General features: G+C 49.0%; 1 protein-coding gene and 3 non-coding genes across 5 annotated transcripts in view; all 4 read right to left on the reverse strand.

The window, feature by feature from the left end:
• Positions 1–165: 165 nt before the first annotated feature.
• The window catches only part of LOC135817373 (fibrillin-3-like), a 45,068-nt gene continuing 23,186 nt past the window's right edge, over positions 166–22,047 (reverse strand). The window contains exons 44-83 of one of the 2 annotated variants that reach the window (XM_065330547.1): positions 21,795–21,926; positions 21,240–21,368; positions 19,068–19,322; positions 18,686–18,814; positions 18,256–18,384; positions 17,895–18,023; positions 17,519–17,647; positions 17,080–17,202; positions 16,495–16,617; positions 16,146–16,268; positions 15,704–15,802; positions 15,279–15,374; positions 14,865–14,990; positions 14,388–14,513; positions 13,845–13,970; positions 13,455–13,592; positions 13,114–13,239; positions 12,615–12,806; positions 12,205–12,291; positions 11,846–11,941; positions 11,370–11,495; positions 10,963–11,082; positions 10,460–10,666; positions 9,957–10,085; positions 9,583–9,711; positions 8,103–8,231; positions 7,721–7,849; positions 7,204–7,338; positions 6,766–6,894; positions 6,307–6,435; positions 5,725–5,859; positions 5,241–5,369; positions 4,829–4,954; positions 4,278–4,406; positions 3,843–3,992; positions 3,201–3,329; positions 2,631–2,862; positions 2,233–2,427; positions 1,757–1,868; positions 166–1,117 (exon numbers count right to left, since the gene is read on the reverse strand). In XM_065330547.1, the coding sequence (XP_065186619.1) occupies positions 815–1,117; positions 1,757–1,868; positions 2,233–2,427; positions 2,631–2,862; positions 3,201–3,329; positions 3,843–3,992; positions 4,278–4,406; positions 4,829–4,954; positions 5,241–5,369; positions 5,725–5,859; positions 6,307–6,435; positions 6,766–6,894; positions 7,204–7,338; positions 7,721–7,849; positions 8,103–8,231; positions 9,583–9,711; positions 9,957–10,085; positions 10,460–10,666; positions 10,963–11,082; positions 11,370–11,495; positions 11,846–11,941; positions 12,205–12,291; positions 12,615–12,806; positions 13,114–13,239; positions 13,455–13,592; positions 13,845–13,970; positions 14,388–14,513; positions 14,865–14,990; positions 15,279–15,374; positions 15,704–15,802; positions 16,146–16,268; positions 16,495–16,617; positions 17,080–17,202; positions 17,519–17,647; positions 17,895–18,023; positions 18,256–18,384; positions 18,686–18,814; positions 19,068–19,322; positions 21,240–21,368; positions 21,795–21,926 (5,615 nt within the window). In that variant the 3' untranslated portion in view covers positions 166–814. Of the gene's footprint in view, positions 1,118–1,756; positions 1,869–2,232; positions 2,428–2,630; positions 2,863–3,200; positions 3,330–3,842; positions 3,993–4,277; positions 4,407–4,828; positions 4,955–5,240; positions 5,370–5,724; positions 5,860–6,306; positions 6,436–6,765; positions 6,895–7,203; positions 7,339–7,720; positions 7,850–8,102; positions 8,232–9,582; positions 9,712–9,956; positions 10,086–10,459; positions 10,667–10,962; positions 11,083–11,369; positions 11,496–11,845; positions 11,942–12,204; positions 12,292–12,614; positions 12,807–13,113; positions 13,240–13,454; positions 13,593–13,844; positions 13,971–14,387; positions 14,514–14,864; positions 14,991–15,278; positions 15,375–15,703; positions 15,803–16,145; positions 16,269–16,494; positions 16,618–17,079; positions 17,203–17,518; positions 17,648–17,894; positions 18,024–18,255; positions 18,385–18,685; positions 18,815–19,067; positions 19,371–21,239; positions 21,369–21,794; positions 21,927–22,047 lie in introns of both variants that reach the window. The other variant, XM_065330546.1, reaches the window with a different exon arrangement.
• On the reverse strand, positions 12,926–12,997 carry Trnaa-ugc (transfer RNA alanine (anticodon UGC)). Its single transcript has one exon. It is a non-coding gene; the product is annotated as a tRNA-Ala (tRNA).
• Trnaa-ugc (transfer RNA alanine (anticodon UGC)) lies at positions 15,538–15,609 on the reverse strand. The gene has a single exon. It is a non-coding gene; the product is annotated as a tRNA-Ala (tRNA).
• Positions 16,794–16,915, reverse strand: Trnal-caa (transfer RNA leucine (anticodon CAA)). The gene is made up of 2 exons: positions 16,878–16,915; positions 16,794–16,839 (listed from the first exon to the last, which is right to left on the reverse strand). It is a non-coding gene; the product is annotated as a tRNA-Leu (tRNA).

The raw sequence follows: 22,047 nt of genomic DNA on the forward strand, positions 1-22,047 counted from the left end.
CGGTGAGCGGTGTGTCTGTGTGTGCATGCATGCACGCATGTACTCAAGTATGCATGCATGAGTACAGGTGCCTGCTGAGGTGGTATTCAGGGAAGTACCTGCATGTAGTAGCAGCAGCAGCATCACTCAAAGTCTGCCATCATTTATAGCAGGCACGTACGTACATGTATGTAAATATTGAATTTCTTTGATCTGTTCAAAAGCGAGAGAGAGGGAGAGAGAAAATAGCAAGCTATAATTGGCAGTTGAAGGTTTAGAAATCCTAAGTAGATGACACTAGCATAATCTCTTGTGATATTTGTTAGGAACAGCGTCCCTTTGAGTTCTATTGTTTAAAAAAATTCAATCCATAATTATATTTTTTGAATCACGAAAATCAAGCCGCCTGAAAAGCTGGTAAAGTACAGGCTGGGTATGTATGGTCTTGGGTGGTCAGGAAGGCCATACGAAATAGGTCTTCTTGAAGCCATTATTCGCATGTGATCACGGGGAAATACCTGCTTCAAAAGGCAAGGGTATATGTTTAGCTACAGGCAAGCACTTTATTTCTACATAAATAATAGTTCAAAGTAGCACAGAATTAACAATCATGATATTATTGCAACGTTGAGAGATAAGTACGCGTATGCAAGATTTGCCGGTGAGATCAAGATGAATTTAGCTTTGTGTTCATGCTGAAAGTGTCTTACTTCCAGACGCCGTACGAGGCGCTCAGCGTTGCTTGTCTGGCACAATTAGCATAGTACTACGCTGCTAGACTACGCATGTGTTGCCATGACCATGAGTTTGTTGCCATGGTGCTTTAGATGGAGTATCACACTCTTGCGCCGATTTCCTCGTACGGATTCTCAGCGGACACACCCATACCCATGCCTCTCTGGTTGTCGTAAAACGGATTCCGAGCCACTGAAGAACCCAGTGGTTGTCGCGTGCTATTGTTTCGCACCACGCCAGACTCGGTTGTTCCCGCGTACATTGGATTATCCATCGGCGGAGCCTGCCTGGGCATGCGCTCTATAGGCAGCATAGTGGCGTAGGTCCGCTCCTCGTCGTTGAAAGAACTCTCATCCACCGGGGGCTTTTCGTTGGACATGTAGGTCGGATTGTCAAGTCCATCCTGAGCACAATACAACAGCCAGCACATAGCACAGAATGTATGAAAGTCGAAAACCTCTCATATAGGTCCCTGTTTTGAACACAAGCCTGCTTTTCAAGGTGGACCATCAGAACATCAGCCTGGTTTTCGTGTCTACATACATGACAATACTGTACTTGCTTTAAATTCAAGCCCGATTTGAGTGATTGCAATAGTAGCCCAGGCCCGACATTGACGGCCGCAACATGAAGCCAGGCATTTGTACACGGCACTACAGGGTGATAATTCCGCCGTTCATCAAGTAAGGGGTCGTCGCAAAAGTTTTTGTCGTCCCTGAAACGATCATCATTCGTTTGGAAGGGGAGGGGTGCGAGCCAAAATCGCAAGTCGACAGACACTGTACAATACAGAATATACATGCACATGCATGCGACTTTCGTCATCCAGCATAGCAAGCTGCGTTCATTTCAGAGGGAGGGGGAGGGGTCCGAGTACGAAATGAACGATGTTCGTTTCAGGGACGACAAAAAGAACTTTTGCGACGACCCTCTAAGGCTCCTACGATTAGGTGATTGCCATCAGTTGCGGTGTCCTGTGCTATACGACTGGCTGTATGCATGGCTATGAGCAGCGAGTGAGCAGCATGTGGGTGCTACGTACCTCGTATTCATCGGAGAGAGTGCGCACTGGCTGGTACGTGGGGTTCTCCTGAACCATGGCACTGGTCTCACGATAGGCGTGCGCCATTCGCATTGACTTCACTCGCCGGCTCCTGGACACGGGACAAAGAACACGGGAACACACACATCCAATGTGTTTAGCTTTCTATCCTGATTTCTTCTTGCCAGTGGAAAAGCTGTGGCACGCACAAGTTGCAACGCACAGTAACGTTACAATGAGATAGCACTCTGAACGCCTGAGAGCTGGCGCGGGAAAGGCTCTGGATTCATCTCCAAATGTGACAGCCTTGTGCATGCAGCTGAAAGTCCTCGCAAGCCACACAACACAGTAAGCACAGGATATCTCAATACCAGCCTACAAGTATCTCTTGACACAAATCAGCAATGGGACAAAGCTATTTATTTGCTGCCAAGTTACCCCGAGTCTTCATTATTCACCAGTGTTCGAACAAGTACCTTTTGATGTAGAGCAGCGCGGCTATAGCTCCGATGGCAATGAGTGCAGCAATGACATAGACCGCGATGAGCCCTGGCTTGGTGGCCAAATCGGATGACTTATTAGCGTCTTGCGATGGACAGAAGAACCCAGTGACTGGGTCACATACGAAGACTTCTTCTGCGCATGTCGCTCCCCGCCAGCCGTCAAAGCAACTGTGAGAGGGAAATAGGAGCAAAGAAGTGCAACCAATCAGCTTGGATGAAGGAGAGCATTGGCTATCCAAAGCAGGGTCCTAATGGCGAAACCGACACTGTTTTGCACCCCCTCCCCACCCACACACACATTTGCACTTTCTCTCCTTGGGCAAGTCCCGTACCATAGGCAGCCACCGGTGACTGAAGTGCTACCGACTTACTCGCAGAACTGGTTGGTACCGTCGTTGATGCAAACACCCTGGAAGCAGAAGAATGACGACGAGCACGTGGGTGCCTGGGTGGTGACGGGCTGTGTTGTGATCTGGATGTGGCAGTTAGCGCCAGTGAAGCCCGCCGAGCAGTTGCAGACGCCGGTGATGGGATGACACGTGGCGCCGTTCTGGCAATTGCACAGGCTGGCGCAGTCCTGGCCGAATGACAGCGCGTCACAAGCTGCACGTGCAACAGAGAGCACACGTGTACAGAATATTTAGCTCACTCCTGCCACTCTCTAAAGCACATGATAGTCTTTTGTGTCAGTGCTGACAAATCATTCGGGGATCAAAAACGAAAAAGGTATACAAATAAAGCTGCCTGCAAGGTATCAAAATTGCTCTGCGAATACACGCTAAGTTAGCTGAAGCACCATTAAGCTGCTTGTTCCATGGGTACTAAAGCTGTTCGATGTGGACATTGTAGAGCCAGCATAGCAGCATCACTTAGCTAATAAGTCAACGCATGCCCAGGGACAAGTCTCGTTCAGAACCTGTCCTGAACTGCAATGAACTTACGGAGTTGACAGTTTACTCCCTGCCAGCCTGGTGTACAGGAGCAGGCTCCCGTTGTAGTGTCGCAGCCAGCGCCGTTGACACACGTACAGTTTGTGCCACACTGGAGACCATACGTACCGGGATCGCACACTGCAGGGATGGAGAGATCAACAGCAACAGACCAGGCACAGTCACTATACTGCACTGCTCAAACCCAGTGCTCAGATTTGGGAGGTTGCATTCTCCCAGCACTAGGACATAAACAAGATACGGACAGAACAGCCGAAGGAAAGTGAGCAGCACTCGTGTGGGTGCTTTTGTACATCATGCACTACAGGGCAGATACTTTGGAGCTCACTCAGTACGTACTCTGATAAACCATACTCTTGCTTAGTATGGCCCTTGTCCGGAGCACGGGTGCATGGATCAATGCTGAAGTATGCTAGGACAGGAAGTACCTCGGATTTTGAGTACACCTTCTTGCTGCCCATGGGGGGTATGGCTCATAAGTTATGAGAGTTCCACTGTATGTACAAATCAACTGGATGAGTATACACGTATTACTCAGTTTGAAAGTCATTATCAACACATCCGCCCTGCCACTAACGTCAGGCTAACGTTAGCCAATAACGCTAGAAATACTTCTGCTCTGCAAGCACTCACCGTCTGAGCAGTTTGCTCCTCGGTAGCCCACGCATGTACAGCTGCCGTCAACGGGATCGCAGGCTCCGCCATTCTCACACGTACACAGCTGAGTGCAGTCATCGCCGTACACGTTGCCCAATGTCACAGGATCGACAATATTGGCACAGCCTGCATCAGAATAACATATACAACGCACACATCAACACCATGATTTAACCTGGATTATAATGATCACAACCATCTCTTTACCTTCGCCACTAAACCACATGTGTTACCCACCAGTATGTCAGGCCTTAGCTGGTGATAACACTATTATTTGAACCGGGCGGTCGGTGCTATCAGTAACCTCTTCGCTGTCAGAAACCCTTCCAGGTATACCGAGCTGGGAATTTGATTTACTCAAAACAGAATAGATACTGGTGATGTGTGAGTAGCTTGGCCGTGCATGCTTACTTGTGGAGCAGTTGGTGTCGATAAATCCCGTTGTGCACGTGCACATGCCGCTCAGTGCATCGCACGCCGCACCGTTCTGACAGGCACACACGTCCTGACACTCCAGCCCATAGTGTGACATGTCACACGCTGTGCAGCAGACCAGAGCAGAAACAAAGTTTGTTCAAATAAGTGCATCGACTGACGCTTCTTCCTCCTGACCAGCCACAGCACAACTCTGGGGGGGGGGAAGCGGAACACCTTGACTGATAGTGGATAGGTACGGTTGAATGTAGCATTTTAAGTTTAAAAACTTTCTTCCGCTATCAAATCCGCAGCACTGTGCTGTCTGCCCAGTGAGTGTTTCTGGCATCTACAACATTTCATTGTTTCTACAGTGCTGCTCGGTGAAATCCAGTCGCGTCCCTCACGTTTGCGTCTTGCAGCATTTCGCAGCCCAGTCTTTGCAGGCCTAGGGCTGTGCAACGCTCGGCGCGTACTTGTGTCATGCGGCTGGATTTCATTGAGCAACACTGTAGAAGAGTTCCCCCCAGTGTGCGAGTAGTACTTACGCTCAGTGCAGTTTTCTCCTGTGAAACCGGTGCACGTGCAGCTGCCAGTCATCGGGTCACATAGGCCATTGTTCTGACACGTACACTGCTCTATGCAACCAGGACCATACGTATGACTTGTGCAGCCTGTACCAGCACAAACACAAACAGACATGCACGCATACGCCAACCAAAACAGTGAGTTTTTGATAAAGGTAGACATTGGAATGCTGCCTGATAAAAGCATACACGCAAGCATGCAGTGTATTTTCATCACATGTTCCGCTGCCAATTAAATCTACGAGGTCATGCAGTAGAGCCAGTACTGGCCACCGACTGAGGCTGGTATTGAGTGTGAATGCAGCACGGGCAGTACTGCATGCATGGGCTGGGGTTGGTCTTGATGAGTGCATTGCTGATTGATAATGCTAACCTTGCGAGCAGTCGGTGCCCATGAAGCCTGCCGTGCACGTGCACACGCCCGTCACGTGATCGCACGCTGCACCGTTCTGGCATGTGCAGGTGTCCATGCAGCTAATGCCGTAGGTTCCGGCCGCACATCCTGAAAAGCACATCGCAGGCAGAGAGATTAGCAGCAGTCAAGACAGGGGACATGAGTACTTGCACTAGGCATGAACAGTAACCACCGGCATCATAAACAAATCAAAGAGTAGAATACCAGCATTTTCGCATGATCATTGTCACAAAACCTGACCGGATAGAGGATCATGATTTGAGTAGTTCATGACATAGATCAGTATAGCAGAGAGTTCTACATTTCGAAACAAGCTTATCAGGCTCGTTCTGGAACAGGTGCTAGCTAGGTGGGTTGAAAGCGTAGTGTGATTTCGCTGTCAAGCACAGTGCATAACCGGTACCGGTGTGCCCACACATCTCAGTGCAATGTGCATTCTTACGTGTATCGCACGTCAGACCAGTGTAGCCACGGATGGTCTCGCAGTAGCAGGTTCCGTTGGCCTTGTCGCACATCGCTCCGTTCTGGCACGCACACGTCTGAGTGCAGTTATCGCCAAACATACCGGAGGGGCATTCTACAAAGCCGCAGAACAGGGGGAGAATAGGTACAGTGTGATGTGGGACAAAGCACGGGTTCTTACCATCAGTACCAGCAATCATCTGGATCGGGTTTCGGGAGCAGTTGCCGCAAAGCGTTAAAGCTCGCCGCTTCCCCGGTTCCCCTGTCTGTTCAAGCGTTGCATAACATTTCACCTAACGGTTCAATAGAGGTTAGTTGATTGCATTGACTGTGGTACCACAAGCACAGAGGTTAGTTGATTGCATTGACTGTGGTACCACAAGCACAAGGTCACCACTCCATGCAGAACATGTACGATAGCATCCTTCACATAAACACTGTACATTTTAGCAGCGATTCTGTTCTAGGCTGTATCTGTGTTACAGTTCTGCAACACCACTATCACAGTTGAAAGAAAGGCTGAGTGTTGGCATGGGTACCACCGTCACTCCAGCAATCTTACCATTCTGACAGTGCTGGCCAATGAAGCCGGCCGGGCAGGTGCAGGAGCCGGTCACATGATGACAGACTCCACCGTTCACGCAGGTGCAGAGGAGACTGCAGTCGGGACCGTGCGTTCCCATTGGACACCCTGTGAGCAGAGTACAGCACAAACACAGCAGCAGCAGTGAGTAAGGCAACCACCCTGATGTTCTGATGTTCCTTTCCCTAGTTAACTGGGATTATTGTACCATAGTGACTCTTGTCCTGTCAACTGTAGTGCAATCACCGCCAAGTAAATGCATGAATAGGTCAACAGATTGATATTATTGGTAAGCATGTTTTTAAGGCAATGCACAGGCAATGGACATAGAAGAGGCTGTATTCAACACAGATGTGTGTGTGTGTGTGTGTGTGTGTGTGTGTGTGTGTGTGTGTGTGTGTGTGCATGCGTGCATGTTTGCCGGTTCTCATCACTCACTCTGTTCGCAGTCGTCTCCTGCATAGCCGGCGGGGCAGTCACAGGTGCCATTCTTGAAGTTGCACACACCGCCGTTGATGCACGTACAGTTCTGCTCGCACGCGTCGCCAAACATTCCCGTCGCACATTCTGAAATAAAAGATAAATATTGCCACAGTCTCTCAGTCTTCACACAATACTGTCGTATTCTGTGCGAACACAGGCCGTTGTTGACGTAGGGTAGTTAAAGCAGGTCAAACATGTAATGAAGGAAACTCGACTCTCTGCGTCAGTACTTCCATCCGGCACAAGGGTGCATGTATTGTCAACATGTCCCTGGTCAGCAAGCCGTCAAACCCATGCATGATACAGTCAGTACCGGCGCTTGTAGGGAATCTCTAACTGCTACTACATAAGCCCACAGTGCACCGTACAGGCGGCATGCCTAGATGTACTTACGTTGGTCACACGATACGCCCAAGTAACCCGGCGAGCAGAAGCACATTCCGGCGATGTGGTCGCACACCGACGCGTTGGTGTTCACACAGCTGCAGATCTGGTTGCAGTCCTGGCCATACCGCTGCACCTGGCACTCTGCAGACACGCAGCAGAGGACACACAGAGTCAACAGAGAACACAGAGTCATGGATCAGACAGCATTCAATGTTATTATTGTTGAATCCTGCTATACCCATACATCCATCGGTGCATGTAGCCTATATCAGTCATATCTTCGGAAAATTGTAGTCAAGTTGCTGTCTGATGATCGGTTAAAACCGTGAGTTACAGCATAAACGCTTTTGATTATTTTCAGTGTGTGTAGGAGCATGCAATGTGTCGGTGATGAAACTGGCAACATCGGTGGTAGGCGCTCCTCTAAACAGCTGTCCACGCAAGATGTACATATTAGACGTATTGCAAACACCGGGACATGGCTGTAGGGCTAGTCCCGGCTAGGTACATTGTGTGATCTTACCCTGGCCACAGTCAGCTCCACGATAGCCCGGCGTACACGTGCACACACCGGTGACGTGGTGGCAGCTGGCGCCGTTCTGGCACGTGCACGTCTGGCTGCAGTCTTGACCATAGGTACCGGCGGGGCAGTCTGCAGGGCAGCAGCATTGAAGAGTGAGTAGACACACAAATACACAGGTCAGTCAGATCTATTTACACAATACCATATAGAATATACTGGAGCAAGTTGAAAGCACTCAGCCACACTATGTAGATGTACAAGTATGCACAGCTACAATAAATAATTCCAAGTTGATACTCTGCGGATGGACAAGACAATGCACAAGGCGATGGTGAAGAGTCTGATGACAGACCCAAACGACTGGGCAGTGTGCTCCACTCACTAGCATCGCACAGTTCTCCCTGAAAGCCCGGCGTGCAGAAGCAGGTGCCGTCCACGGCGTTGCACACGGCGCTGTTCTGGCACAGGCACTTGTCTGTGCAGTTGAGACCAAACTTGTCCGGTGCACATGCTGTTGCAACAGAGAGTAGATACAGCACACACGTTGGTGCAAGCTCAAGACACACATCCCTAGAAATATTCATACTCAATAACTCTTAGTGTTACCATGGAAATATGAGAAGTCGAAGATACTATCTAAATGGTGACACAGTCAATTCTTAAAGGGGAGGCATATCAGCACAGTACCGTTGCCTTCGACCAACTTAACACCATGTCCTATCTGTATACTTTGTGCCGGGCATGCATACCGTTGGTCGAATGTCAGGGCTCACCACGACCATACGAAATTCAAAAAGCGTCGACCACCATTTTGAAAACATGGCGATGCCGCCAAGGCCAGAGTTTGTGCAGTCATAGCGGCTACGCACCCGAGTTCATGTTCATCGATGTACAGCGATGTACAGTCTAGTCGTAAAATACCGGTATTTTACGACTCCCTGGTCTACTCTGTGAAGGGCCAGTGCCGAAGCGAATCTTGTTTGATGTTGGGCAAGACACGCGGAGAAGACGTCCTTTCTCCAAGCCATCTTGGTCATTTTTCTCAACCCGCTGGTGGGTGTCGACCAAGATATGTCCGTGAGGTACTGGTGAACTGGAGTCCTGGCATCTACAAGAATTTGACGCGCCTAGCTAACCAATGTTGTCAGTAGAACTCAGCGTTTCCTGATCGCGACTCGGCACACTCTTTTCTGTTTGGCCTCGCGGCTTTCACGCTGCGAATGGGGAGTTTCCTGGCCACAAATGAATCCCTTAGTCATGACTATGATGAGAGGTGACTGGTATGATCCCTGACTGGCATGAGTCCTTAGCTTTAGTCAACACGAAGGTAAACTCTTCACTTGGAACGCTTGCTGTCTCCTCCGTCCTTTCTTGTTGCACTTGCAGATATGCGCACGGCTGCCAGTTTTTGTTGGTGCGCGCGGCGACGCACGGCCGACCTTGATGTCTTCAAAAAAGTAGAACGGCGGTTCTCCTTGGCCGATTTTCACCATCGATAGCTCATTTTCAAGGTCTTGGAATTCTCTATCGGTTTACCGTCCCCGATTTTTAATTTTCTCTTCATTCATTTGTTCGCACCCCTTCGCGTTTGATTGATTTCACCATCCGATCTCAGCCAAACGAAGGCCAAATCGAAAAATTCGAGACGGTAACCCTCCGAAGACACACCTTCTGAACACGAATCCACAATGGCCTAATGTCTAAAACCAACGAATACAGCCAAGCTCCACTCAGAAAACACCCCACAATTGCAAGAAACAGCCCGTTTTGCCGTGCGCTGATTGGTCAAATCCAAATGACCGTTATTGACGCTTTGTATGGTCGTGGTGAGTCCTGAATGTTCCGGTGTGCCCACTACTCACCATGCGTGCAGTCAGCTCCAATGAATCCGGCCGTGCAGTTGCAGTAGCCTGTGAAGCGATCGCATGTCGCACCGTTCTGGCACGTGCACACGTTGGCACAGTTTGGACCGAATTTTCCCGGCAGGCATTCTGCAGCGAGGACAAGCAACCACAGTGAACATGCCTGTCAATGCGAGCATACATATCCCACACACACTAGTCTAGACTTGCATATTTCAAGATTATACTCAGCGGCAATAGATCGATCTTCAGTGCTCAATTGTGTGAGTATCACTGCTAAAAAACATAAGTCAGGAAATTTTGCTGCTAGCATTCTACATGACAAAGTACCCGTCAGCACACTAGCATCCAGTGTACTGCACGGCTGTACTTACTCTGATCACACAATGTCCCCGTCCACCCCGCTGTGCACGTGCACATGCCATTCGTCGCCGAACAGGCAGCGCCATTGGCACACTGGCAGGTCATTGCGCAACCGACGCCGTACGTTCCACTGGGACATGCTGTACACGCAGCAATGGGCAGACAAGCAAGCAAGCAAGGCAAGCAATGAGTCAAGTTGATCGGTACAAGCACTTCGAGTAAAGTTTCATGCATGTAATGTGATAATATTACAACTCATGCAGATGGAGCCCTGCGAGAACAGTACTAGCCAGTCAAGTATCATGGGAAGGCTGCCATCAGCTTGCTCTAGCTTCTGATTACATTTTGAATACGAATCAGATACTAGTACATGTGTACAAAGAAAAAGTGGAAATATTTCCCCAAAAAAGTGTTCGATGTGTACATGTGGGTACTGTGAAAGCGTGGGCACACATTCCTATGATTGTGTGCTAGCGTACACAGCATGCAAGTATGCAAGCAGCACACGGCTTACCAGTGCACATGGTGGCGTCGCTGGGATCGACGACAAAGCCAGCCATGTTGCACTCGCAGTGGTATCCCATGCCCAGCGGGTTATTCACGCACAGCTGCTGGCAACTGCCGCCGCTCAGCGCACCGCACACATCGGCAATGGCACACGCCGTCGGATTCGTGGGTACCACCACCAGGCCAGCATTGCAAGAGCAGAGCGCCGTGCCATCTGAGGCCACAGAACAAGTGAACAACAGAAAGAACGTGCCAAGTCACTCAGCACCACATATTACAGTGAGTGGTGTGGTGGTCAGTGCTAGTACTTTGCAAGGTCAGTTGACAGTGAATGCAACCGCATACACTAGCCACAGGGAAACACATCCTAAGCTCCCAGTAAATGAAGCCCAGCACACTATGATGTGGGGGGGGGGGGGGGGCAGCCCATCTGAATCAATGGGCTGTGTGGATAAGACCACCGTGGGGACCACAGCCTGCATACAGTGGAGGTCAAGCCGAGTGACTTACTTGACTGAACGGTGCAGACCTGTGAGCAGTTTGCAACGGAGCACGGGTCGACCAGACACATCTGGCTGTCGCTGGGATCAACCAAGAATCCCGTGTTACACTCGCACTCGTATCCAGGTACTGCAAACAGAGACAAGAAGACATTCACATGCACGTACAACATGGTTAGCACCGAGAAAGGAGGAGAGCGGTTCATACTGGTACAGGTGCAAAACTCGGTGCAGGTTCTGTGACACACCACCATGCTCTCGAAGTGCTTCCGTTCAGCCTTCAATGCTGCTAACCGCTATTGTGCAGCCTAGTGTTGGCACAACTTACTGCAGCCATTGGTAAGGCCAGCCAAGAATGATGCAAACAGATGCATGCTTTAAGTGATACCAGTCATTGGAAACACCCGGGATTCTTACTCAGATTGATGCATCTCTGCTGGCAGTTTCCATTGTTGATTGTACATTCGTTGAAGTCCTGACAGCCCAGCGGATCTCCGGTGACTGGCTCATATCCAGCAATGCAAGAGCAGCTGTAGTTGCCAGCTAGACAATCATTATCGGGCAGCAAACACACAGACACAGGCTATTAATGATACTGATACAGTCTCTTAGAATAGCCGAGAGAAGTACAGATGGAACGCTGATGCACAAGCACCTGGGAGCAAGGCCCATGCTTGACTGTTTCCCCTCGCAATTGCCACATTGTAGCTTGCCTACACACTGAAGAAGACCACCAAATGGACATGATGGACGCCATGAACGTGAGACAGTCAGGACCGCCAACTCCCATTCACAATTGAGAAGTATACACGGAGTCTTCCACAGCAACTGACTCCATGACATGCAGCATCACATGACATGCAACATATGCCCCGTGTCCCAGCAATACTCACGATGGTTAGTGCAAGTCTGCTGACAGCCTCCATTATTGTTCAGGCATTCGTTGACATCCTGACATGCTGCACTGTTTGCCGGGTCGACCATATAACCTAAATTACCGGCAGCAAACACAAGCATAGATTACGCAGACTGGCACAATAACGGAACACAACAATGCTGGTAAGGAGTGGAGTGCAAACTCTAGAGGGTCTCTTACGGAACAGCCATTTTCCTGGAAGGTTACTAGTTTTGGCATCACCGTGTTTCCAAACTTCCTCACCATGCCGCACACAGACAAATACACTAACACTTACGCACAACACTGTATGTTGTGGCGTAGTTGGTCCATGCTGCAACCAGTCCAGAGGCTTACCTGATCCACAGCTGCAGACGGGCTGTCCACTGATCGTCTGGCAGAGCTGCTCACATCCACCATTGCCAGCACCACAGAGGTCAAGAGCTGCAGGGAAAATATGAACCAGGTTGACGCAAACAATGATCGTTATCCAGACTTTTCCGCGATTCTTTCGCATAGAGTGTGATAAGCCAGAGTATGCTTGCGCTTAGACTACCCTCTGGATAATAAAAGATCGCATTGAATCGACAAGACGTTCTTCGATACCTGCCATTAAATCGATGGAGGAACTTGTGATCTTCTACACAGAGCTTATCCCTCGGCAAGATATTGACGGGGTATGTACTGCTTCTTGATCAGCTGCCCTGACGGTTGTACACAATGTGTATAGACAGCTAGCTAGCATGGTCATTGAGTATGTTACTTACCGACACAAGTTCTCATGTCCGAAGACAGCATAGTGCCTGTTGGGCAGTAGCACTGGTAGCTACCCAGCAGGTTCTGACAGGCGTGCGAGCAGTTGCCGTTCTGCACACTGCACTCGTTGATATCGCTGCACTGCAGGGCGTTGGTCGCGTCTACTGTGTAGCCATCACGGCAAGCACAGCTATATCCACCCACTGTACACGCAGAACACAAGAAAAACAAAACCATCATTCTGGAGTCCAGCACACATCCAGTGCACAATACAAACTATCTGCATGCAGCAAAAAGACTTCTAAAAGTACAGGAAAATGACTGGAGGATATGGGGTTCGAACCCATGGCCTCTCGCATGCAAAGCGAGCGCTCTACCACTGAGCTAAACCCCCTCACACATCCATCGGGTATTGAGTCACAGTTGTTAAGAATCACTCAATGCCTTTTCTAATTCCCAGGCTTTCCACTCCTGCATCATCTGCCCTGAATTGTGCAACTGTCTCCTTACCGAAGTTCTGGCATGTCTGCTCACAGCCTCCAGAGTTGACTAGACACTCATCACGGTCCACACACAAGGAGGCATTCGTTGCAGAGAACATATAACCCACTTGACAATCACACTTGTAGGAACCAGCTGCACAGGAATACACAAGCACAGCATAATGATGTCATCAAAGAGGCAAGAAGGACCACGACGATGTCATTATCCAAGTAGCATGACATCTTGCTATGTCACCACTCATGAACACGATGAAAACAAGGATGACTGGGCATTGGCATTCGTCAGATACCAGTTGTATGACACACTGCACTGTACCGCATCGCACCACTCCGCTCTTGAAAACTTACGCGTGTTGACACAGGTCTGCAGTGACGGCAGGCGAGGGCACACAGCCGAACTGCCAGTGAATGAACACTCGTCAATGTCCATACAGTTGTCCACCGCACCAGCAAAGCCAGGACTACAGGCACACTGGAAACTGCCATCTGCAACACACAGACAGTGAATACAAAACACAACAGAAACACGACTATTCTCAGCCTCTTGTGGTTCATGTGTGGATGATTTCCCCGCTTCTTCCTCAGGTTTAATATTTAGAGGTCAGTGCTTCACGTTCTGCTCTATCAGACTAAATCCTGAGAAAATTCTCCTAGGGAGTAAGTGCCGGTACTTGCACTGGCTGGCAGTCTGGACTCGTGTCTCGGCTGTACAATTCAGCAGGCATGCTGTTGCCATACCTGAGTTGATGCACTGTTGCTGGCAGCCACCATTGTTGAAGCTACACTCGTTCAGATCCACACATTTGGTGGCGTCCGTAGCGCTGATGGTATAACCTCCACGGCAGCTGCATTGATACGAGCCAGCTGTAAAGGGCAGGGAGAAGTACAGCGCATACACATACAGCTCAGTTAAAGCACATTGCAGCTATAGATAGTCGAACTCTAGAACAGGAGCAAGACTTGACGCTGATGGATGCTGACATTAATGGCGTGTCAACAAAACCCTGTCTTCTTCGGAATGCAACATTTAAAAGGTATTTTGTGCTTACCAAATGATGACAGCAACATTGCAACTAACTGAACACACACACAATATTGGCATTGCTGTGTTAAAACACAAGGGGGAATTCCTTCAGATTACGGTACAGAGCTCAGTGTAGCAAAAGGCAAATGTGAGCTGGTGAATCATAGAAGCAGCTGTATCCACTTTTACGTTTGAATACTCCGCAAGCATGGCTAAGATTGGGAGTTGAAATCACAACGTTGGCGAGAACCACTGACCTGTGTTAACGCAGGTCTGCTGGCAGTTACCATTGCTGACTGCACACTCATCCAGGTCAGTGCAAGTGCGATTATCAGCCGTGTCCAGGGTGTATCCAACACCGCATTCACACACATAGCTACCAGCTATGTAGCAGGACCAGAAGAGACAGCATAGACCGATAACAATGCATATCAGATGAACACCGAACAGCATGGCCATGTAGAGCACAACGCACGTGCCAAGTTCTCCCATTACTGAACAATTTGACACAACAGTGCATCCGTGAAGGATTTCGTCCACTTGAGTGCTTCTCCTGTTGATCATTGGCAAAGAAATGTACTGTCAGAACTAGCTTAGCTCACACAGGGTGACTCGGTAAGCTTGTTATCTGCAGTAGCGGTCTCTATGCCGTTGTACATGCAATCTTGGATATCAGTATTGCATGCAGGAACGTAGTGTGTTGAGTAGCACACAGCATGTGCTGAATCTCTCACCTGTGTTGGTGCACCTCTGAGCACAGAACCCGTTGGCCGTAGCACACTCGTTGCTGTCAATGCACTGCGTTGGATTGAACACGTTAGGTATATAACCAGTGCCACACGTGCACTCATAGCTGCCGACTACAGAAACACAAAACAGCAGTAGGAGAGACACAAAACAGCAGTACGAGACATAGACCCATTAAAGACCAGTCAATCCTGTACTTCGTTTTCGGAAGAAATTGGAGACTCTTTCTCCAGTGAGAAGCCAGTATAGCATGTGTGCCTTGAGCGAATGGAAACGAAAGAACCCAACAACATAGAACCAAGTATACGAATAACGTTTCCGGTAAGACATTTTGTTGTATGGGGTCTTGCAAACGTGATAGTGTCAATATGAGCATCTCTACTTGGCTGATATGCTCGTACCGAAATTCCTGCAAGTCTGTTGGCAGAATCCGTTGCTCTGCTGGCACTCATCCCGGTCCACACAGTTGGATGGGTCGGTAGGGTCGGGAACATAACCTGTGACAACACAATGAACACCGATAGTAACCACATCAGCTGATGACCATACCCAAAGTGTACTGGGAGAAAGAATATCGACAGAATCATGCTAGATTGTGGCCGTAGGCTGCCATGTGGATGCAATCGTACGGTCCAAAATTATGCAAAGGGAAAGAAAAAATGGAGGATATGGGGTTCGAACCCATGGCCTCTCGCATGCAAAGCGAGCGCTCTACCACTGAGCTAAACCCCCAGTGATGCCAATCAATGCCCCAGTAAAGCAGATCAGGTATGATACATGGCTGTATAAATATCCGGAGGAGCCAGCGCATGTGCTCCCACCTTACCGATAAAGCAAGAACAGGTGACAGCGGCGCTGCCTGGATGCGGTGTGCAAAGCTGAGCACATCCACCATTGCTGACCAGGCAGCCACCCGCTGGGCCGGCTGCAAACACAAACCCAAGCACACATGCAGAGACCAAGCAGTTGGAGAATCAGTGCTGCAGACGTCGGGCTTCGCACCATTGAGATCATAGTTCTGCTATCCCTATCAAGATAGAGAGCTGTGAATATCAAAATGCTCTTTTTGCTGAAGAGTTGCAAACTCACCTCCATACAGTTAACTCTTCAAAAGCATCCCTGACTTCTGCTTTCAGAGAGGCTTACTACAAACACAGCAGCCCAGCACTACAACTTGTAATTGGTCAATGCATCACAATGCTACTTTGAATAGCCAGTGCAGAAGTAAAGGTTTCACACTTCTCTGTGGCCTGTGCGATGTAATGTACCTTGGCAGGATCGTCCATCTGAAGCGATGATCAGTCCGGGTGAACAAGTGCACGTGTAGTTACCCACAGTGTTGTGGCAGAACTGCTGGCACGTGTCGTTCCTCGCCTTGCACTCGTCAATGTCTGCAAGAACACAATGTCACACACACACACACACACACATCAATGTTTGTAAGAACACAAGCATGCATGCATGCATGCATAGGGTGGCAGAACTTAACTAGCTGTCCTTCAGGTACCGTACTACGAGTAGTATGTGGTAGAGAGTGGGATTTGCGGCGCATTCAAAAAAAGGCATTTGATTTACAAAATATATTACAGCTAGTTGTATGTATCACTCTACCCTTACCTTGACACGTGTTGCCGTTGGAAGTCAATGCCCAGCCTGCTGGACACTCACAGCGCGACGAGCCGACCAAGTTCACGCAGATGTGAGAGCAGCCACCGTTGTTGATCAAGCACTCATTCACATCTGAATACACAAGCCGGGAACAACAAATCAGACTCCTGTCTTGCCATTTCAACGCCCGGAACAGAAAAAAAGAAAATGACAACATACAACTACCACGGCTACTGCTACTGAGTGTTTAGCAGCATAATTATTATTTTCTTCCGGAGTGGTAAAAAGAAAAAAAAAGAAAAAAATCCTGTCAGAAGTGGGATTCGAACCCACGCCCACATACGTGGACCAGAAGGCTCCAATCTGCATTGACTGCAGAAGGTACACAAGACCTTGAGTCTGGCGCCTTAGACCGCTCGGCCATCCTGACTGGACATGAGTTTTACGAAGAATATAGATTTTAGAGAGACACCTGTTGAATTCGTCCACTGATTTCGCCATGCTTCTTCAAGCCCAATCTTATCATGTCCTGCACTGCATCAATGCAGCTACTCATATGATTGGTGAAAGCAGGTTCCATGTTGGGCAACCTACCTTGGCAGCTGTGTCTGTCGCTGGAAATCTCAAATCCAGCATTGCATGAGCACTGGTATCCTCCGAGGGAGTTCTGGCATGTCGTGCTGCAACCTCCGTTGGCTGTACTACATTCATCAATGTCTAACATACAAATGAGAGCACAGAGAATAACGTAATCTATACGGCACATGTGGAATGTGTATCGGTGTATGCAAAAGCAGTATAGTCAGCTGGATGCTGAGCAACTGAGCTTGCCAGTGGTAAAGATGCTGTGATCATTTTCTCTAGCCATATTGCTAGCCACATGAATCCCCACCTGCAACAGTATGCAGGACTCAAACAAGAACTGGGATACAGAGGGGAGGAGAGGAGTAGCTTTCACTAGTTTGCACGTAGAAACTACAGAATGGAAGATATAGATTGCTTAGTAGTCAGCACAAGTAAATTGGCCTCTTACCAGTGTTGCAGTTCGTGCCAGTCCACCCAGGCACGCACGTGCACGCACCGTTGACTGCCGAGCAGTTAGCACCGTTAGCACACTGGCACATCTGGCCACAGTCCTGGCCAAATCGATCAGATGGGCAAGCTGCAGGGCAAGAGAGAGATGATTGCAAAAGCAACAAGTTCAGCCGGAAGCATAGCGGCAACAGTACGATATTCACAGTGTACCGCAAGGGTGCAGTACAAGGTTGCAGCTGGTCAGGATGGTCAGGATTCGTATCCATAATGGGGTAATACCAGGGCATTGCTACGCATGGTGTGATCAATATTGCTTCGGTCTATTCGGTGCTGCAATCCTATTCTCATAGTATAGCTTAGCAGTGATTGCTTACCCATGCCGCACGTCATTCCCTGGAATCCAGGCGCACACTTGCAAGCACCAGTGGCCGGATCGCACTGAGCACCGTTCACACACTGGCACGTCGAGGCACAGTTCGTGCCAAACATGTTAGCCGGGCACCCTGCACATTGCATGTAAGGCAAAAACAACCTCAATGATATCTGTGCTCACAATGTCAATCATGCGACAAGCAACTTTGACACGATTCACAAGTTTGAGGGAGTTGAACACCGTTCAACATTGTGCGTGCTTTCTCACATTACATCATAATGACTCATCGATGACATCACACACTTCAATACCAGTAGTCGTGCACATGTCTATGTGCACATGCCGCACCATGTGGTACTTACGCATGTCACAATCCGCTCCCATCCAGCCAGGTGTACAGGTACATGCGCCGGTGATGTGGTCACAGGTGGCGCCGTTCTGACACGTGCACGGGCTGTTACAGCCAGCACCAAACACTCCAGGCGCACATGCTGCGTTGGGAAGGAACAGCAACAAGAAGGTGTCTGTTAAAGTCTCAAAATACTACCTTTACGCGGACCGATGGGTCAGCTTTGGTTTGTCGGGCCACTCGGACAAGAATGTGTCTAACCTCTGCAACCAGCAGCAATTTCCATCAATATCCAACAGGGTGGAAGAGTATGGAAATGTACTGAACTGCCCTCATGCTGATGGGTGGGGTCAGCCCTGGTTTGCCGGGCCACTCAGACATGCAGCTATACATACAAGCATGTGTGCAGATCATACGAGTAGGGTGATCAAAGGTGTACTCACGTTGCTGGCAGAACATCCCCTCGTAACCCGGTGTACAGGCACAGGCTCCAGTCACATGATGACATGCAGCACCATTCTGACACATACAGGTGCTCGAGCATGCATAGCCAAACATTCCCAGAGGGCAGGCTGTACATGCAGACAACAAAACAAAGAGTTTGATCAGTCCATCAGATGCATGGAAGAGCAAATACTAGTAGGAGAGCTCTGGAAGAGCATATCCTAGCAGGAGGGCTCTTGTGCCACCTCTGGTGAACACTCCGATGGAAGAACACATCCACGAGAATATGGACCATTGTTGCAGTGATCTCACATAAATCGTACATTGATAATGCAATGATGTCATCAGACTAAATCTTCACTGAGTCATACAACCACTTACTCTGAGCGCAATCTGTTCCCATATATCCGGCGGTGCAGTTACAGGTGCCATCAACTGGGCTGCATTTGCCACCATTCTTACAATCGCACACGCCCAGGCAGTCCGGTCCAAAGCGATCCGACGAGCACGGGTTGTTGCACAACGGGCCGGAAAAGCCACCGAAACAGCTGCACGTGCCGTCCACGTTGCTACAGTTGCCATTCACGCAGTTGCAGGTCATCACGCAGTCGGGTCCAAACTGGCCGGCAGGACAAGCTGAGAGCCGAGAGAACAGAAGAGGACCAGGGGCGGAACCAGAGATCTCTACAGGGGGGTTCCGGTTGAACCAAAATTGAACAGCCAAAATATTATGGAATCAGATTGTTTTGAAGTTGTGCGGTTGACATAGTCATGTAATTACGACAATCCGATTGTGTTAGTGGGAATCGCATGCTTTTAAAACGCACTACGGACATATATTTTTCCATCATCGACCACACCATAAGGGACCATCGCAAAAGTTCGCAGAAGCCCCCGAAACGAAGACCGTGAGTTTCGGGCCTGACCCCCCTCCCTCCCCCCTCAAACGAAACGACAGTCACAATGTGGGCTTCATTTTTTCACTTGGATGCTCACACATAATAAGCGTACGAGTAACTCTACACTACTCCCGGTACTACTTGTAGTACTAGCAGGGGTTCATAAACCCTATGAACCCCTGCTAGTACTAGTACTAGCAAGAGTCCATAAACCACGCGGTTTGGACTCTTGGTACTAGACTACACACAGTGTACAGGCAGCCAGCTACGCGACACGCGCAGTTGCATGAATGGACTACGCGTCCTGACAAGCGATCTACGCCGGCTGTGATGGCATGCTAATCCTACAGCTCCTATAATTATGTCGTCAATACTTTTTTGAATTGAAGCCCGGTTTGCGATTTTCGCACCGACTCCCTCCCCCCCAAACGTATGCTCTTCGTTTCAGGGGCTTCTGCGAACTTTTGCGATGGTCCCTAACTGCGCCCTCCAGCCGGCCTCGACACGTAACGACGTTGCCACAGCACACCACCATCGCTGGAGCGCGCAGTTGTGGTGTGGTGGACGATGGGAAGCCTGTACAGGGCCAAATGCTGCTGCTTACCCTACATTGTATTATTATTATTTAGTACGGACACATAATCATAATAATTATACTTGAGTTCATACATGGGTACGTTGAGAGCCAGGAATGCCGAAATGACAACTAAGTTACTTTCCCTGTACATTTGTACTTTCGGAAAATTTTGGCATTTTTACGATGCGAAGTGCTCTATAGTCACAGGACAAGAGCATCGTCTTCACTTCAGTGACAGAAACAACAACAGCGAAACAGTGTCGACAATTGCACAATCCTTCCAATGTCATCTAAAACACATCGCTGGCGCAGCACTCCGTTCCTGCGGAGGAACAACTAGTCACTACTGCATGTAATGCTGCAGCAGGTAGAGATTACTGACTTTGCTTGGGTGTCGGAGCCCTCATCTTCTGAGGAGCTTGAACTCTACGTGTACGATTCGAAGTTCGTTGAAGAGTGTCATCACTCGGAACATCCTTTCTCTTCTGCAAAAAAAATTGTCCAAGGAATACTGACCGCACCCATCCTGAGCAACAGTGAATGACAGCGCCAATGGAGATAAGTTTGGATCGTTTCGAAAGATCAAAAAGGAAACAACCACCCAATGTTGTCTACAGTGTCCGTTTGTAAATCACGGACGTGAACACGAGTACAGACTACTAAAAGTACTAGACTACCGATACATGCAGTATCGATCTACCGAACGCGCATGCAGTGCACTGAGTCTGTACTCTTTGACTGCACTGACTGTGCATGTGATCGGACGGACGTCCTTTTGTGCACACATGATATTTTTCCATATTTCTCAGCACCACACTTTGCAAAATTTAGGGGGTTCCATGGAACCCCCGGAACCCCCCCTGGATCCGCCACTGAGGTGCATGTGAATCACATGTTGCACACATGCTAGCAAAAGAGAAACTCATTCGTGCACAACCATATCTACTAAAAAGATCACTTCACCGTCACTTCCACTTTTTCGTCATACGGGATCTGTTCATCTTGTACCACACAGCCCATATTCTATCCAACAGAATGCACACCAACAAGTTGAAATACAAGCACTTTGTGACTTACGGTTTTCGCAGGAAGAGCCAATGTATCCCGCTTGACAGGCACATTGTCCGTCTGTAGCTGAACACTGAGCGCCGTTCTGGCAGCCGCATATCGCTATGCAGCCCGAGCCAAAGTAATTAGGAGGGCAGTCTGAGCATCAACAGATAACATGACGCGGCGGTGAGGGTCTCAGCTAAGTCTGTGAGCGTGATGTGTGCTTAGGCACTCAACCAAACTTTCAGTTAGGAATTATGACTTAATCCCCTTTCACGATATCCTAAGGAGATCCATGATCACAAACCAAGTACCCTTGATCGGGCACCGGGAAAGAGTTGAATTCACAAACTGTTGTGTTTTTTGAGGTTGAAAGTAAATGCATGCTGTCAAATGGTACACGGTCTTAAGATAGAGTTGTTATTCGCACATTAGTATTATAAGGTTGACTGCTATATACGCAGGCTCTACTCTTGTGAACATGCATGTGGACTTGATCTGCGACAAGTGTGCTAATTTCGTGGGCTGACCGAGTCTTAAATAGAGTTCTGCAAGGTGCATACTCGAGCACTAGTAGCTTACTATTTTCGCAGTTGTCGCCATGGAATCCTGGAGCGCAGTTGCACGTGCCGTTTGCCTTGTTGCAGCCCTGCGCGGCATTGCGGCAGTCACATACTCCCATGCAGTTATAGCCGTAGGTGAACGGTGGGCAGTCTGCAAAACAAAGCAGATCATAGGCATGCATCAGAAGCACGGCAGTCAAGCAAAGTGCATGATCAGATTGCACGGTATCGGGTATGCAATGAACTAATATGCTACAGTAACAAAACAGCTT

The sequence above is a fragment of the Sycon ciliatum genome, chromosome 5 (assembly GCF_964019385.1).
Source record: "Sycon ciliatum chromosome 5, ocSycCili1.1, whole genome shotgun sequence".
Taxonomy (NCBI): domain Eukaryota; kingdom Metazoa; phylum Porifera; class Calcarea; order Leucosolenida; family Sycettidae; genus Sycon; species Sycon ciliatum.